Source organism: Anolis carolinensis, chromosome 4 (genome assembly GCF_035594765.1).
Source record: "Anolis carolinensis isolate JA03-04 chromosome 4, rAnoCar3.1.pri, whole genome shotgun sequence".
In the NCBI taxonomy this organism is placed as follows: Eukaryota; Metazoa; Chordata; class Lepidosauria; order Squamata; family Dactyloidae; genus Anolis; species Anolis carolinensis.
In genome coordinates, this window is record NC_085844.1 from 161,933,502 (window position 1) to 161,952,897 (window position 19,396).

A 19,396-nucleotide genomic window follows, 5' to 3' on the forward strand; every position below is an offset into this window, starting at 1 on the left:
AAGACTATAATCCGGGAAACCAGCTTGAAAGCATCTGGATAAGAATCAAGGGAACCGGGACTCAAAAAGATCTTGTCGTGGGTGTCTACTACAGACCTCCGAGTCAGGATGAAGGACTTGATGAAGCCTTCTGTCAACAGCTGACCAAACAGGCACAAAGAAGAGATATAGTAGTCATGGGCGATTTCAATTATCCCGATATCTGCTGGAAAACAAACTCAGCCAAGAGTACAAAGTCCAACAAATTCCTCACTTGCCTTGCAGATAATTTTATGGTCCAGAAGGTAGAAGAGGCAACAAGGGGATCAGCAACTCTTGATCTAATCTTAACAAATGTGGAAGACCTGATCAATACAGTTGAAGTGGTTGGATCCTTAGGGGCAAGTGACCATGTGCTCCTGCAGTTTGCAATACAAAGGAATGCTGAAACTAAGACAAGTCAAACACGCTTTCTGGACTTTAAGAGAGCTGACTTCCAAAAAATGAAGGAATTACTGAGCGGCATTCCATGGACGCCGATATTAAAAAACAAGGGAGTTAAGGATGGATGGGAGTTTTTCAAAAGTGAAATACTCACGGCGCAAATGCAAACAGTGCCAACAAAGAAGAAAAATAAGACAAGTGCAAAGAAGCCAGAATGGATGTCCAAAGAACTTCTAACTGAGCTAAAGCTCAAAAGTGACATGCACAAGAAGTGGAAAAGGGGAGAAATCACCAAAGAAGAATTCAAACGTATAGCCAACACCTGTAGGGAAAAGGTTCGCAAGGCTAAAGCGCAAAATGAGCTCAGGCTTGCCAGGGACATAAAAAACAACAAAAAAGGCTTTTTTGCTTACGTTGGTAGAAAAAGGAAGAAAAAGGAGGCGATAGGGCCATTGCAAGGAGAAGATGGGGTGATGGCGACAGGGGACAGGGAAAAGGCAGAACTGCTCAATACCTTCTTTGCCTCGGTCTTCTCAGAAAAAGAAAGCCATCTTCAACCTCAGCAACACGGAATGGACGAAGGATTGGGGGAAATCCAACCCCAAATAGGGAGACACGTTGTCCAGGAACACCTGGCCTCTCTAAACGAATTCAAGTCCCCAGGGCCAGATCAGCTACACCCAAGAGTACTGAAGGAACTAGCGGAAGTTATTTCAGAACCACTGGCAATTATCTTCGAGAGTTCTTGGAGAACGGGAGAAGTCCCAGCAGATTGGAGGAGGGCGAATGTGGTCCCTATCTTCAAGAAGGGAAAAAAGAACGACCCAAACAATTACCGTCCGGTCAGCCTCACATCAATACCAGGCAAAATTCTGGAAAAGATCATTAAGGAAGTGGTCTGCGAACACTTAGAAACAAATGCGGTCATTGCTAATAGTCAACACGGATTTACCAAAAACAAGTCATGCCAGACTAATCTGATCTCTTTTTTCGATAGAGTTACGAGTTGGGTCGATACAGGGAATGCTGTGGATGTAGCGTACCTGGATTTCAGTAAGGCCTTCGACAAAGTCCCCCACGACCTTCTGGCAAACAAACTAGTAAAATGTGGGCTAGACAAAACTACGGTTAGGTGGATCTGTAATTGGCTAAGCGAACGAACCCAAAGGGTGCTCACCAATGCGTCGTCTTCATCATGGAAAGAAGTGACAAGTGGAGTGCCGCAGGGCTCCGTCCTGGGCCCGGTTCTGTTCAACATCTTTATTAACGACTTAGACGAAGGGTTAGAAGGCACGATCATCAAGTTTGCAGACGACACAAAACTGGGAGGGATAGCTAACACTCCAGAAGACAGGAGCAGAATTCAAAAAGATCTTGACAGACTAGAGAGATGGGCCAAAACTAACAAAATGAAGTTAAACAGGGACAAATGCAAGATACTTCACTTCGGCAGAAAAAATGGAAATCAAAGATACAGAATGGGGGACGCCTGGCTTGACAGCAGTGTGTGCGAAAAAGATCTTGGAGTCCTCGTGGACAACAAGTTAAACATGAGCCAACAATGTGATGCGGCTGCTAAAAAAGCCAATGGGATTCTGGCCTGCATCAATAGGGGAATAGCGTCTAGATCCAGGGAAGTTATGCTCCCCCTCTATTCTGCCTTGGTCAGACCACACCTGGAATACTGTGTCCAATTTTGGGCACCACAGTTGAAGGGAGAGGTTGACAAACTGGAAAGCGTCCAGAGGAGGGCGACTAAAATGATTAAGGGTCTGGAGAACAAGCCCTATGAGGAGCGGCTTAAAGAGCTGGGCATGTTTAGCCTGCAGAAGAGAAGGCTGAGAGGAGACATGATAGCCATGTACAAATACGTGAAGGGAAGTCATAGGGAAGAGGGAGCAAGCTTGTTTTCTGCTGCCCTGCAGACTAGGACACGGAACAATGGCTTCAAACTACAGGAAAGGAGATTCCACTTGAACATCAGGAAGAGCTTCCTCACTGTGAGAGCTGTTCGACAGTGGAACTCTCTCCCCGGGGCCGTGGTGGAGGCTCCTTCCTTGGAGGCTTTTAAGCAGAGGCTGGATGGCCATCTGTCGGGGGTGCTTTGAATGCGATTTCCTGCTTCTTAGCAGGGGGTTGGACTAGATGGCCCATGTGGTCTCTTCCAACTCTACTATTCTATGATTCTATGATTCTATGATAAGTTTCCGGGCCATCTTCAAAGGCAGCCCCACATAGAGCGCACTGCAATAATCCAATCTAGAGGTAACTAAGACGTGAACCACCATGGCCAAGTCAGACTTCACGAGGTATGGTCGCAGCTGGCGCACAAGTTTTAGTTGTGCAAAGGCCCTCCTGGCCACCGCCGACACCTGAGCATCAAGTGTCAGTGATCAGTCCAGGAGGACCCCAAAGCTGCGGACCTGCGCCTTCAGGGGGAGTGCGACGCCGTCAAGCACAGGTTGCCACCCAATACCCCGATCAGACATACCACTGACCTGGAGAACCTCTGTCTTGTCAGGATTAAGCTTCAGCTTATTCACCCTCATCCAGCCCATCACAGCTGCCAAGCACTGATCCAGTATCTGGGGGGCTTCCTTGGAATTTGGTGGAAAAGAGTAGTAGAGTTGGGTGTCATCTGCGTAGAGATCGCACCGCACTCCAAAACTCCGGATGACCTCGCCCAGCGGTTTCATGTAGATGTTAAAAAGCATGGGGGACAGAATGGAACCTTGCGGGACCCCACAGGTCAATGGCCAGGGGTCCGAGCAGGTGTCCCCCAGCTTCACCAACTGGGAATGGCCCTCCAGGAAGGACTGGAGCCACTGCAGGGCAGTACCCCCAAGACCCATCCTGGAGAGCCGTACCAGAAGGATACCATGGTCGATGGAATCGAAAGCCGCTGAGATGTCCAAGAGAACCAACAGGGTCACACTCCCCCTGTCCAGTTCCCTGCGGAGGTAATCCACCAAGGCGACCAAAGCCGTCTCAGTACTATGACCGGGTCTAAAGCCAGACTGCGATGGGTCTAGAAAATCAGTGTAATCCAGGAAACCCTGGAGCTCGAGGCAACCACCCACTCCAGGACCTTGCCCAAGAAAGGGAGGTTTGAGATAGGTCTGTAGTTGTTTAAAATGGTCGAATTCTTCAGAATTGGCTTCACTATGGCCTGTTTAAGGGAAGATGGAAATTTACCTTAATCCAAAGAGGAATTGATTATCCTCACAAACCATTCTCGCACACACACCCCCCCCCCCCCCCCGGCCGATTTAATTAGCCAAGAAGGGCAAGGATCCATGGCACAGGTAGTTGCTCTCACCGCATCAAGGATCTGATACGTTGCGAGACTTCATTATCCTTTCAGGATTTCATCTGCACCAAAGTATTACATAGAACAATATCTCATTATTTTGTGAAGACGAAAAGACTGAAAGTTTGGGGAGCTCCACCACTGATGACACTTGATGTTTTTGGAACATAATGATATCACACAGCTTAAGAATGAGACAGAGAGGTACAAAGGTTTTATCCTGAAACCCTGTGATAGTTCACAGATGAAAATAAGTATTGGAAGAGAAAGACTACCCCAAGGTGGCAGTGCCAATATTCAGCCAGCTATTGATGTTATAGGGCAAGGATAGACATGCTCCGACCTTTGACACGGGCCATTTACTATAGGCAGCAGATGTTGTTACGAAGGAACATAGATTCCTAACTGTCCTCTTCACTGCAAAGCAGAATTATGTATGTCACACAGCCACAATAACCCCCTACACTTCATTACAGCTATTGCTGTGGTAAAGGATGTGACATCTTCATTAGCACTAAAATAGCAGTCATCTGCCAATTCAGTTGTCCTCTAGAAACTAACAACCAGATTCTGAGGATGACTCAGAGGAGGTTCCTATTGATCCCTCTAGCAGGCTGAGGTGGAGTGTAGCAGGACACTGAACAGAAGCAACCTTGAAATAGGATCTTAATGATGCAGTGAGACCTGGCAGTAGACTCCCTAGCTGGCACAGGAGACTGCACTTGGAAGTGGAGGTCAAAAAATTGTAGCATCTTGTTATCTCAACTCACAGGAACCTCCAGTGGCCTAGGGGATAAAAGCCTTGTGACTTGAAGGTTGGGTTGCTGACCTGAAGGCTGCCAGGTTCGAATCCCACCCGGGGAGAGCGTGGATGAGCTCCCTCTATCAGCTCCAGCTCCATGCGGGGACATGAGAGAAGCCTCCCACAAGGATGGTAAAACATCAAAACATCTGGGCGTCCCCTGGGCAACATCCTTGCAGATGGCCAATTCTCTCACTCCAGAAGCAACTCCGGTTGCTCCTGACACGAAAAAAATAAATAAATCTCAACTCACATGTATAGCAGCAAGTAATGGATTGAGGTGGGGACTGATGGTCTCTTTTAATAATCGTAATACAAATCCCAGATATAATTGCGAGGCTATATCTATCTGAACAATATAGTGAATAACATAACGCCCCCCAATAATGATGATGTCTTGAATCTCTATAACAGGGAGAATAATATTGATACTGAGATTGGGAATCTTCATAGTACCAAGACCTACTCTGGCATTGACACGGAGCAGGGTTTTAGGCTCCCACACTTCAAGAACCAATGCTCTCAATGTCCAACCTTGTGGCAAATAAAACTAGGACATTGAGATATACTCCATTTCTGAGACACAATTCTGAACTGGTTCTATCACATGATCCTTGTCCCATTCCACCAGTAATCCGTTGGAATCGGTCTGCAAAATATCACAGAAAGGGAGTAATTGTACATGGAATTCTAATCGGTTTTTATTTAATATGGTTCAGAAGCGCTTGTTTTACACATAATCACGAAATCAGTATGCATTCCATCAGCTAAAATCTTGTGAGAACAGTAGTTTGAATCTTCCAGGCTACATCACTGTTCAATATCAGAAAAACAAATGAATAAAAGTGATGTAAGGAGGCATTTGAATGGGTCAGGAGGAGCCAGTCTTCCATGGTGCGATGAGTCAAAGAGCAGTATTTTCAAAATGTATGAATCAGGTGTGATGGGGTCAGTATGCATCACGTTTGAATACAGTATACAATCAGTCCTAAAAAAATATGGGTCTCCCATTCCAAGTAGAAACCAACAGCCGGAACTTCATTGGACTGTGTATGAGAATGGAAGAACAGGATGTGTGCAACTTTGAATGGAAGGACCAAATGAAACCAAACTTTGTTAGGGAGGGAGTCAGAGGTTTTCTTTCCCATCTTCTACCAAAGTAAAAAAGGATAGACATTTCTCTCTTTACTGTTGTTTCTCTAAGAACTTGCCCAGTGTCAGGGGAGCTTAAGAGCTTTCTCCTGTGTTGGAACCAATGGGCCCAATTCATTCTCACAGGAGTTTAGCTCACTAAGAACATCAACTGTTGTTCCTGGGGTGAAGATGGATGCAAGCATTGACTGAAGCCACGTGAAGCAGTTTATTTTGGGCTGCAAGGGATTGCAGTTTGGAGGGTCCTTTTTTAAGACAGGAAGTCTGGCAAAAGAAGAGTTGACCACGTGCTCTTTACCCAAGAAGAGGAGATAGTATGTATCAGAAAAAGAAATCTTTGCCCTATATTCACAATGCTTCTTCATTGAAGAAAGGTTATGTGTATGGACCAGAAGGCATGATGTCCACCAAAACACAGCTCTGGAAGCTTCTAAAGATGTCTGTGCAGGAGCTGAATGTACCACATATGTGAGTCACAGAGATCTTGAAGAACTATGTGTTATACATGCATCTATGATTGGAACTTCATTCTGAAAGTCTGACATAACAAAGTTACTTATAACAAAACTGTCCTCTTACTACTCTTTGGCTTCAGTTTAAAATTTATTGTCCTCTATATACAGAAACAATAGACTTCGTTCTTATGTAATAGTATGGTTTGAAGTGAACTGTCCTTTTCTCCTCTCTCCTTTACCTCTTGCACAGTTATATGTATTTTATTATCTCTTATTCATAGGCAAATTTATTGCAACCGTTCTTTAAAACAGGCCTGCACAACGCATGGCCCTCCAAATGTTTTGGACATCATCTCCCAGAATTCCCGATCATCTGACAAGCTGGCTAGGGCTTCTGGGAATTGGAGTCCCAAACACTTGGAGGGCCACAGGTTGTGCAAATCTGCTTTAATGCTACAGAAATAGTGTGCTGAGCAACACTCTCTATTTTATTTTTCAGATATTGAGAGTTCTTTAAAATAAGAGAAATCTATTCTAAATTTTACTAGACTCCTTCTTTCACACCAATCATTTCTCTCTACAATTTAAAACAATATGGCTACATTTTGCCTGACAATTTTCACAAGGTCAAGGTTTGTTCAAGGCGAACCTTTGCATAATTCTGAAGGTGCTATCAGGAAACATTTTTTTACATGTTTTACATACTACTGGTGAAGTTTAACACAATTTTTCCCACAATGAAATAATAGAAAAATGCCAGCTAAAGCTGACTGTAATTCTTACTTACCAATTACAAAAATGATGTGTGATTTCTTCAGATCCTCTACAAAATCTATATTGAATATAAAATATTTTTTTAAAAAATGATTAGTAATAATTTTCAATACTTACATAACACCATGAACTCTACTACTATATAATAATGTATGGTACTATAGGAAACCCCAGTGGCATGGGTTAAACCCTTGTACCAGCAGGACTGCTGACCGAAAGGTTGACAGTTCGAATCCAGGGAGCAGAGTGAGCTTCCATTTCTCAGCTCTAGCTCCCCATGAGAAAAGCCTCCCATAGGACGGTAAAACATCAAACATCTGGGCGTCCCCTGGGCAACATCCTTGAAGAAAGCCAATTCTCTCACACCAGAAGCAACTTGCAGTTTCTCGAGTCGCTCCTGACACACACAAAAATGATCCTATACATACTGATCATAGTACTCCCAAGCAATAAACCCCACAACATTCAATTTATTCCACAAAGTGGACATTCAAGATTACATCTAAACCATTAAAAAGAACCTCCCTTGAGTCTTCTATTGAAACATTCTTTTGTTATACAGCATCCATACACAAGGTACCTGTGAAATGTATAGCTGTTAATGTACCTATAACAAACCTATAATAAACAATGTCAGGAATCCTGCCTGGCAGTTATGAATGCATCAGCATCACAGTTACAGTGCTATGTCATAATTCTTGTTCTGATCCCCCCGCCCAGACAGCAGCAGTTGTAATCCTATTTACATGTATGGTGTGTGCATATTTTGAATTAAGTTCCATTAGTCAATCCCTGCACTCAACAGCAGTGTAGGGTAATGACCTAGACACAACCGGGATTTGTTTTCCTAAGCAGGAAATCCTTCACTCAACCAAAACAGGAGCAGCAGCTGTTTAGTAGAGAAAAAAACCAAGTCCCACTGAAAACAAACCTATCCATGGCTGGTCGGGGGGAGCCTTAACACAGGAGTGGACAACTTTTTGGCCGTCCAGATGTTTTGGCCTAAAACCCATATCACTCCTATACAACATAAGATAATGCTTGTGGGTGTTGTAAACCAGAACATTTGGAGACCAAAGGTCATGAAGTAGGGTATTCTTTAACATAGTGATTTTAATGAAAACTTGAATGCTGAATGGAGCCACAAATTTCCCTAAAATATTGTAACTTTATGACTCCTCCTTAACTGCCATGGCATTGTCCTATGGAATCCTGGTGTTTGGCTTTTTTGGTGAGACACTAGAGTTCCCTGGCTGAGAACCCCAAATATCCCTCTTTAAACAGGCAATCCCATATTCCATAAAATGCTTCCATGACAGCTAAATTGGAACCATTTATGAAAGGGGCTCTAGACTCTTTAGCCACACTGGAACATTTTCTTAGAGGATTCAATTCATATTTTACTGCTCCATTACTTAATGTATTGACTGATGCTTGTATAATATTTTGAACTCTGTGAATGCTGGCTCCATAACTACATATTTCTCAGGCTCTCTTCTCATGGTTTGCTAAAGGATAAGTGAGTAAGCTTTCCCGAACTCATGTTCCAATGACCAGCAGAATGCACCTTCCTCTACCCATGCTTGATAAAGTAGGTTGGAGGAGGAGTTGCAATTGTGGCAATAGTGTCAGAATTGTGACTACACAGTGATTATGAATATGGCGCAATTAAGAATGAGTAAATCCAGATAACTGTTTCATATTCATGATTGCAATTTAGCCACAACTGTGACACGATTAGCACTATTGTGATCCATGGGAGGGAGGTCCATTCGGTTGGTGTTTGGTGAATGGATCAATTTCATTTCCATCAGGTTGATTGGAGGAATTGGGAAAGAAGAGGTTACTTGCGTAAGTATACTTTTGGAATAACATTTTGGATCTTAATTAAGCATACATAACACAGAATGCTGTACTTGACATAGTTAATACATATGTTGTTGAAGGCTTCCATGGCCAGAATCACTGGATTGCTGTGAGTGAAGATGGCAGCCAGAGATGCAGGTGAAAAGTCAAGAGATAATGCTACTGGAACATGGCCAAACACCCCATAAACCTCACAACAACCCAGTTAAGATATAGTTAAAATACAAAAAAAATATTCTAAACATTCCATGCTGCTCATTCCACTAAAATATTAATTGTTTTTATATTGTTGTGCTAAAGGATTATCATTATGCTCTCATTATCTCAGAAGGTTATTAGTTGCTTTCAAATGTTTCTTCTTTTATATCTAGACAATTTTTACATCTGGCAATTTTCAAAATGAAAAGAGGATACATGCTAGAAATAAACAAACCAAACAAAAAACTCACCTTCTACATTCTCAGGTCTACAAAGACATGATGGGTCATATCCCTGTCAACAAAGCAAGCAACATGTTTTGGAGAAAGTATTATTAACAGTTTGGTACATTTCATATTCTTATAGATATTACTGTTGTCAATGTGAAAAACAGACACATTAAAAATTCTGTTCACCATTCTAATCTCGTAGGACTGTCTCATAAGTCTTGATTTTTGTTTATTTTTGTGGAGAGTGCTACCTGAGCGCACTTGGGAAGCTCCTTCAAATGTACTCAGACTGACAGAGTATATTCAAAGGTTTCTGCAGAGTAATAAAAGCTGTGTGTCTTGTGTTGGAAATCCCAGCTAACCAATTAAAGTGTAGCCAACTGGCACTGTGGCAGTCAGTGTAAATAATGAGAAAGCCCACCTGAAAATGTTTGGAAAAAAACTGTTTCCAGGTCAACTGTGCTATAAGGAAGAGCAAGACATGTGTCATGAAATGGAAAGCTTTCACAAAAGTTCACAAGACTGGTATTGACCTTTTGTCCCTTTTGCAACTGAAGCCGAGACTATTTTTTTTAAAAGCCTGCTCTTGATAATCACAACAGGGAAAGAAAACCCCAACGAGCCATAAATAGGTTTCCTGAAGTCTAACACAAAATTCAACAGATTGCAATAGAATACTGTATGTAGCCTATGTCAATGAAGATAACACTGCAATACTAATCCAAGGCGATAGGTAGGTATTGATGATAATCATGGCATCAGAAAGCAGAATAACAACATCTTAAAAACACTTTTAAATAACAGGCAATGTAACGGTAAAATATGGAAGTGAATTTGTCTTATTTCTGGATTCAGCTATATAAACAAATTTATTTCAAAACTTTGGAAAAATCAGAAACTCTCAAATTTTAATTACAAATAATTTGATGCTGATTATCTGTTTATCCAGGTATTTTCTATTTTAACCCCATTAATTCCCCCCATATTTTTATTGTTTTTCATTTCATCCTTTTAAACAATGTTATTGAATATCACTTAGAATGTTACATTTGTTTATGAATACAGGCAGTCCCCGAGTTACAAACATCTGACTCATAGTTAAGAACAGGGGTGAGACAACAGGGAGTGAACTCTATCCCTAGGAAGGTATTGCACTCCAAGGCTGGGAAGCACCTCTGTACTTCACACCACATTCCAGTCCAAGCAAAGCAGTTTATTGAAGAATACATATGAAAAGCAGTTCAGCAAAACAGAATAAAAACCAAAGTCAAAATGTCAGAAATAATTCACAGAATTCAAAGTACAAGAATAGCATCAAAAATCAGGAATAAATCCAAAACATGAGATTCAGGAACAATCCTTTAAACTTGAAAGCATGGAACATGAGCAACAGGAAACATGGAACTAAAAATCCCTTAGCAGGCTTGACTTGGCAAGAGATGTATCCTCAAAAACCAACGTTGACCAGACTGGTGAAAAAGCCTTTTGGTCTTGCTAATACAGACAAAATATCATGCCTTCTCCCCTGAGAAACTGATAAGGACTTTTTAGCTAACAAGCGTCTTGACCTTCGCAAACTCTTCTGAGCTTCCCTGTGTTGCTGAAATGTAAATCTCCTATCTAACTGCTCATTAGATGGGGCACCTGGAATCTCCTCCTCTGAGCTCATCTCTGTTTCTGACCTTGCTTCCCTAGCAAACTGTTTTTCTGGAATGTGGCCTTCAAACAGAGACTGCTCAATTTCAGGGCTTAAAATCTCTTACTGACTCTCCTGCTGGTCTGCAGGCCCAGAATCCCCAGTAACATTAGGCTGACTTGCAGGTACAGAATCCACCGGCCTTAGGTGCAGGCACAATCAAAGGCTGAACTACAACAGAAGGGCAATTCACTCCTGAAAGAGTTATCATGGGGAAAAGGTGTATCTATTGAAGTTTTTTCACCCATCCTTGTTTCCATAACAAACCAAATATTTCAAAATTCTTGACTGGAGTAGCACTTTTAAAAAGTACCTGTTCTGGCTTAGTCATTGTGCTATTTTTACCTCTATGCTGTTCCATATCCATGCATGTGTTGTTATAGTACAAGTGTGTATCTAAAAGCAACTCTTCTGACTGCATAATTGTAATCTAGTGGCTTCTGAAGCTAGAGTGGGGAATTTGCAAAAGATTCAGGAAAGGCCAAAATGCTAGTCTAGAGATTTAGCAGGGAGTCAAACGGTTGGGCTGTAAGAGGGATGAACAACTTTGTCAACAGAATACAAAGACACAGCTGTGTCAGTCTGGAATATCAGTATGCAAAAGGATCTTGTAGCACCTTGGAGACTTAATTTAGAGAACCAAGTTGGTAGCAGAAGTTTTCATAGACTAAGTGTATTTCCTTTATCAAGAGAGTGCTGGACTGGCATGAACACATCAAGGTGAGATTGTGTGAGAAAAGACTGCAGTTGTTAAGGCAACAGGCATTCAGTTTAACTAAAGGACAATCAAAGATACTAAACTAAGTGAATGTTATGCTTAATACGTCAAGAGCAGAGGATAGGGATGATATGAAGGTACAAATTGCAAGAATATAACAAATGAAGCCATAGATAAGGGGACAAAATTTCTTAGAAAGCCAACTGGTTAAAGGAATTGAAGAATAAAATTGAGGAGGGAGAAAGTGAGCAGTACTGAAAGAAATAAAATAATTATCAAAACTGGGTTTAGCACTGGGATTATGTAGCAGGGAAGTCAAACTTGGCAGTTTGTGGTTAAGAGATCAAGAAAGTTAACAAGCAAAGAGGAATCTGTCCAAACTCTAGTTTAAAGGAATCAGATAGGGAGAGAAAACAGGAAATACTGAATTTATCTATATGAGTGGTAAAATTAACCAAAATTGTGAGTGTTATTAAAGAGAAAGAAACCAGACAGACAACAAGATCCAATATGCAGTATCTTTATATAAACTTATAAATGCTCAGAATACTCTTGGGATCTTTTAAGTGCACTCCATCAAAGCTCCTAGACATACACCCCCAATTGTAAAAATTATTTTTGGGTTGATTTTGTGGCTAAATCACCCATAATTTTCCAAATGCATTTAAATAGGAAACATATTGCTCCCATAACATATAACATATTGCTCCGATTCTCTCACACCAGAAGCAACTTGCTCGCTTCTGAAACAATTTTTAAAAAGTCATCTAGCTACAGATTTCTACTCAGCATGGCCTTACTGTGTCTTATGCATTCCAATAAACCTAGTATAGCCTTAGAGCTACCTGCATTTGACCTCAAGTCAGTAAACATTTGTTTGAGCTTGAATCTAATAATTATTACAGATCTGCTTCCAGCGAAAGAAATGTTATCCTTCTTTGAGGAGAATTACACAACTTGGAAGATACTTTAAAATTTGTGCCAAATGCCTAACACCTGTCTCTCATCCTCCAGATAGTTTTGAGTTAGAACAACTACAGTTTTGTCTTGCTACCTCATTGTTTATTTGCCTATTTGGCCTTTTCAGAAGAGAAAAATCCTGGAAGAGTAAGCAGACCAAATATCAAGAAAATGAGTCAAACAGCAAAATGATAGTCCATTGTTTGTGCAGCTTTCTGCTCTTCATTTCACTGTCTTCCATCTGCTTGACTCCTACTGTTCTTCAAAATCTCTCGCCTCCAGTCTAGAAATAATATGGAGTAGCAGCTTTCATTCAGCAACCATTATTTTTCATAAGTACACTCTGCAGCATTACTGATATGGCAGAGTTGCTCCCCCCCCCCCCCACATCTTCTATATCACATCAGACACATATAAATATTAGAATGTGAGATTGCCTGGATCACATTGATTCTGTTGCCACTCTTTGAGGCAAATGATGCAACACTATGGAAGTGCTCTCCTCTACATGATCAAAGCCAATTATATCACTTCACCAATGGGGTGTAGGAGGGAGCAATATGGGAAAGACATTCAGGGGAGGTAAAATAATAAGAACACTCTAAAGAGACAACCTCAAATTCCATTACAAAAGATCATTTTACATGTATACATGCTCCATTCTGAACGCGACCAACAGCAAGCACTCCCTCCCATACACAAACTGCCACAACAACCTAAAAGCAAAACAAAATTCAAACACATCAAAAGCACTCTCTGCAAATCCACCAAACTATCTCAACAACATTAAAGGCAACATTTTCTTCAGGGCAAACTACAGATCTTTGCATCTACAACTGGGTTTTTTTAGCCTCTAATATACCAGTTCCCATGGTAACTTAAGATGAACAGATTGTTCGCAGGCTTGAAAAGATTTCTGTTAACCATCTTTTAACATTCCAGGACACAGACTGTTTAAAAAAAGCTTTATGATATATTTATAACATTATTTCATCTTGACTGTCCCTGAGGATATAGCTCTCTTATAAATATTTAATCTGTAAAAAAATATAAGCACTTGTGAAATTTAGAGGGCTATAACTTTACATATGCCTATAATCACTGCAACTGCAATGGAGAGTAACCAACCAGGCTTGGAAGATCATTTGTTTGGCTACAGGCTAAAAGACTGTGCAATGGACTCCTTTGTACACATGAGGTTCCAAGTACTTCGCTTGACATTTGGGATGATGTTGAGAAAGGCATCCAGTACATGCCGAGGAAATGTATTCTGAAAGGCAGTCTGAATCTGGACACAGAAACATTTATTTGGATACACGACTGAGCTTTTGAGTTCTCAGAATCTAGAATGTGTGTCTCTAAGTATTAGAGATTTGTCATACAGTATATGTTTACCAGGTCATGTTTTTCACAGAATACTGACATCCATTTGTTTTTTAAGATGGTGAGGAACTTTATCTTGAGCCGCAGGCTCCAGTTCCGAGCACCTTATTTCCTATTGTAATCTAATCCTGGATCCTCAGAAGACCAAGCACACTAGGGCCCCATCTATGCTGACCATATAATGTAATTTCAAATCATTACTGGAGAAAGTGGTTTCACTGTGCAGATTATTACGTAGGAAATCCTGGATCCAGTTTGAAGTCTGGATGGTGATTACATAAAACACAGAGCACCAATGCACATTAAGGGCTTTCTTTCGCATCCGTTTGTGGGAATTTGTTTTCTGGCTGCTGCATTAAATGATCAGTGTAGATAGGTAGTAAAGCTTAGGTTTGGGTTTAGTAGTAGAGTGTAGGACAGTGGTTCTCAACCCGTGGGTCCCCAGGTGTTGTGGTCTACAACTCCCAGAAATCCTAGCCAGTTTGCCAGCTGTTAAATGCCAAAACATCTGGGGACCCACAGGTTGAGAACCACTGGTGTAGGATAAAAGAAGCTTTCTAAGATGCAAAAGTGTTGACTTACTCCTAGCCTGAAAACAATTGACTAATTATCCACACCAGTCCAAACATTTTTGCAGCCAAGGCAGTTTATTAGTCTGAGCACCGTGTCTTGACTACAAGAGAACTATTTCTTAATCTGCATATTCTGGAAAGCTGCTTTGGACAGTTATCTCAGCCTGCTTTTGATCTTACATTTGCTTCTGATCTTTTCAGACCCCATCACTGATCTTTGGAACCTGGCCTTGCTTTTCTCTGGCTACCTCTTGGTAATCTGAGAGAATTGATGCCTGATTTAGCTTGTCTTGGACAATGTGCTATTCACTTTCTGATCTACACTTGATCTAGATCCCAGCTACAGCCCATCCCGGGGCTAAGCCAAGAGAAATGGCTCATGACATAACAGGATCCTATTTAAGCCTTGAATCAGTTGTTCTCAACCTGTAGGTCCCCAGATGTTTTGGCCTTCAACTCCCAGAAATTCTGGGAATTGTAGGCCAAAACACCTGGGGACCCGCAGGTTGAGAATCACTGCCTTAAGTGAACTTTTTCCTTATTATGTTATATGGTTCTGTGTTTTGTTTCTTCCTGCTTTAATTCTTTTTAAAAATTTAATTGTACAGCATTCACAGACTGTAGGTCAAGAAATAATTTATACTTAGATAAAATTCATATCAACATTATTTTGATTTCAATGATGTTTTTTCTGCTTCATGGCCTTCATGGCTTCATGTCTGTACTTTTACTATATTCAGAAAAATAGTTATGCTTCTAGAGTGTAAAGGAAGTGCTCTCATCTTGAAGTCTCATCTTTATTCTTGAGTAATCTACTTCTCACTAAATGTACTTTGATATTAATATATCTGTCTATGCATTGCTTTTTCCTAAAAAAACAAAATGGTCATGCATTCGTTCTATTGGTAGACAAAATGCAGAAATGGTTTCTTTGAAGCATGTTTCTGAGGGTAATAAATTTTAATCAACAATTTAATTCTTCTGCCTAACAGTGTGAAATTCTCAGCGGGAATCCTTCATTTCTCCTTTTTAATCTTTTCTTTTATGTGTTGCCTTTTAAAAATGTAACTTTGGACATTCCTCAATAATTTCAACACTTATGTTTTCTTTAATTAAATTCATATATATGTATATGTGTGTGTGTGTGTGTGTGTGTGTGTGTGTGTGTGTGTATATATATATATATATATATAAGCTTATACTTGAGTATATATGGTATTTATGTATAAAATCAAGATATGTAATGCCTCTGCTTTAGAAAAAAAATGTTCTACGATATTATTGCTTTTAAACCTGTTCCACACACTGGAGTCCTGCCCTTCTCCCAAACTACAGATGTATTTCTAAAAATGAGAACCATGATACAGTATCAGTCATGCAGAGGGATTATCACATGATTAGATCTGTCAAAAAGTGGATTTGGGTTGGGGATGATATATGCATTCAAAAACAATCCTTTTGAAATCAATGCAGAGTGAACAAACTACATCAACACTTGAATGTGCATGTCAGGGCACGTTATGAGACACATCCATTTGTTCCTTTGATGCTTGATCTGGCAGGTGACATGCGTACAGCAATGCAGACATATATATGTCTCCATCTATTTTGATGGATCAGAGTGACTGGCTGTATTTATTCTAATGTTTACGATGATGATGATGATGATTATGATGATGATAATGTTATTCTTATACCCTGCCACCATCTCCCCGAAGGGACTCGGGGTGGCTTACATATGGGCCAAAATGCCAAGACAAAAATACAAACATCCATTAAAGCAAGACACAGATAAAATAAAAAACATTGTAAAATATAACAATCCAGATAAAAACACAATTAAAATAAAGCATCAATATTAAACAGCAGCATTGGGACTCAATCCAAACCATGCTCAGCAAAACCAATAACTAGTAGTACAATGGGCAGGATACTCAAGTTAGGTAGCTCAATGTGGAAAAATGCTTTCAATCTCATCGAAGATACTCCTGGAATGTTTGTCATCTCTAGTCCAAATGAAAATAATTTCTTAATGTTTTTGATAAACTGAGACTTTGTGTCTCATAGTCAGAACTTGGAAAAAACCAAACGTGTATGAAAATTCCAAAAACTGAATGAAAATTAAAAGATGTAATATCTCCTAACTTGTGTTCTACAAAGCCAAATGTCACATGCTTTCTGCAAAGCCAAGAACAAAGACATCAGACTGCAAACAGTCCTCTGTGGAATTGCAAGCACTTAGTACTGAGTTCTGGAGAACAGAAAAAATGCCATTACTTTTTCCCCCAATTCCTTCCCTTTTCTCTGCTTTTACTAATGGGGGTAAGGAAAGCAACAAAAGTAACTCATATAAGCCTGATTTGAAGTGAGAGAAGGAACCTTCTGTGGTGTCTTTTACACAGACTGTAAAGGACTTGGTGAAGGGATTTCCTTGTTACAACTGTGTTGATTACTGATCTGTTTCTGGATAGAATTAAAAATTATTGTTGATGACCCATAAAGCCCTGTATGGCTTTGTTGAGATTAGCTGAAGGACCATGTCTCCCCGTATGAGTCTCTTCAACCCCTGAGATTGCTCTCTTGGTCTCACCAGTTCACATACATGCTTGGTGGAAAAATTGGAGGAGGACTGCTTGGTGGCTGCTCCCAAGCTGAAGAATCCCCCTCCTTGTGAGGTTAGACTAACCTCTTACCCCACTTATTTTACTTCTATTGGTATGCACTTCTCTATTTTAATAGGCTGAGGTCATCTGAAGATTTCTAAAGAAAAGGGTTTCAATAGAAAGAGCTGAATCATTTTTGACTACCATGGCTCAATGCTATGGAATCCTGGGAGTTGTACTTTGGTGAGGCATCGGCACTCTTTAGATGTTACTTCAACCAGTAGCACAATTTGTGGATGCATTTAATTCATATCTCTTTCAAAACGTTAAGCCCATGGCCTTTCAATAAGGACACTTATTATACTGTGAGCAGCTCCAAAACAGTGGGCTACATTGCAGTCAGGGATTATGAGGCCATTTTTAAGGTGAGGAGGGGTTCAACACTGGCAGGCAGGTCATTTTGAATTTTGTATATTTGTATGCATGCTTTTACAAAATACAGAACACAATGAATCATAATAATGTCAACAACTAAAGCAGTTAATGATGCAAATGCCATGAAGGCTATGGCAATAAACAAAACATTATAAAACTGTTCAAGCATAATATTAATTCTTCAAGAAAAGGAGAAAACATAGAAAACTGTATTAAGTGAATGCAATGATGGCTGTATATTAGGAAACTCAACTGCCCAGGTATCTTTCTGTTTCTGATTCCGGGTGCCTGATCATTTTAGACAGACTCTCCTATCCAGCCTTAGGGGGAAGCCAACCATCACTCTGTTCTGGGATCCATGCTACAGTTTAAGAAGAACACTCTTAGGCTAGACGCATCTGACCTTCAGTCACTTCACTGATCTTTCAAAACATCCCTTGGATATCTCTAGCTTCAGTGGTCTCTTGAAATGTTCAGCAAAGTATGTGCTACCTTTTGTTTCCTAGCTGCATATGGTTGCTTGGAAACCTAACCCTCCTAGCCCCATCTCTCTGACAGACACTTATATATGACAGATTCACTGATACCTAGATGCACATCTTCCCCTTACTTGATATTCTCGGCAGGGGAGTGCTTGGGACAGTGCACAGTCTGAAAACTGCATGCAACTGGAAAGAAAAAGTCAACAAAGCATTACAATTTTGCCACCTTCAAAATATTCTTAGGTATTTTAGGCAAGCTTTTTCCATTTTGCTCATAGTCTCAGGGAAGTTTTGAGTTTATTCTAGGTGTTATTGGGCAAAACATGAAAGACAAGTTTAGTTTAGACATTGTGTATGACTGTCCCAGATGATCATCTTTCAGTTTTTACTATCCAATTTTGTCCTAATCTACTTTACCTCAGGCCTCATCTACACATATATAATGCAGTTTAGCTTCAGTTCAATGCAGTTAAAACTGTATTATATGGCAGTATAGATGGGGCCTAGCCAGAAAGTTTGGGGTGAGGAACTGTCAGGGATTGCAAACCTCCCCAGCGAGGATGGCACAGTGCCCTCCAAACATAACAAAACTTTTCGCCATCCACTGAGAGGTTACTTGGAGTGGCTGGGTAGGTTGGATAAAAGAAATACAAAATGACCTTGAAAAGTACAATTTTCCCATCTGTGCAATAATCACTGTTAAAAAAGTAGTCATTTCCTTTGTTTGGGAATAACTGAAATAAATAATCTTGTAGGTATAGTGGGAAGGATCTAGATCAGGGATGTCAAACTCATTTTAATTGCTGGCCAAATCAGCTTTATGGCTACTTAGTGATCTATGCTCTTTGATTTTTACTCAATTTGGGTTCCCAGATGTTATTGAATGACAACAACCCATCATCAATTGCAGCTTGCGATGAGGTTGGAGAAAGGGTGGAGGGCATTTTAAAGTCATACATCATATTCATAAGGCTTGTATCTAAATTCAAACCCCACTCTCGTTACTAAATAGAACAAACGGCAGTCTTCCAGATGTTACTGTATCACAACTCCCATCAGCTCCAGTCATTATGTCTAATGATGAGGAATACAGGAGTAGCAGTACAGCATATGGAGGGCCACAGAAAGTGACATGGTAGCCAGATTTGCGGGCCTTGAGTTTGACAAGTGTGATCTAGATATATGTATGTTCAACTGTGCAGCAGGAAGCATATGCCTGTTTCCTTTTCTCCAGGTCAGTCTCCAATTTAAGGCCTGGAAAACACCACACAAAAGGGTTGGAGAATGTTGCGTATGAATGATGGAAGTCATGTGGAGACAATTCCATGAGGCAACGT

General features: G+C 40.5%; 1 protein-coding gene across 1 annotated transcript in view; it reads right to left on the reverse strand.

Moving 5' to 3' along the window:
- ak5 (adenylate kinase 5) overlaps positions 1-19,396 on the reverse strand; it is a 125,207-nt gene that overhangs the window by 22,409 nt on the left and 83,402 nt on the right. Inside the window, exons 9-10 of the mRNA XM_003223051.4 lie at positions 9,232-9,274; positions 6,930-6,974 (exon numbers count right to left, since the gene is read on the reverse strand). Coding sequence (XP_003223099.2) covers positions 6,930-6,974; positions 9,232-9,274 — 88 coding nt within the window. The remainder of the gene's footprint in view (positions 1-6,929; positions 6,975-9,231; positions 9,275-19,396) is intronic.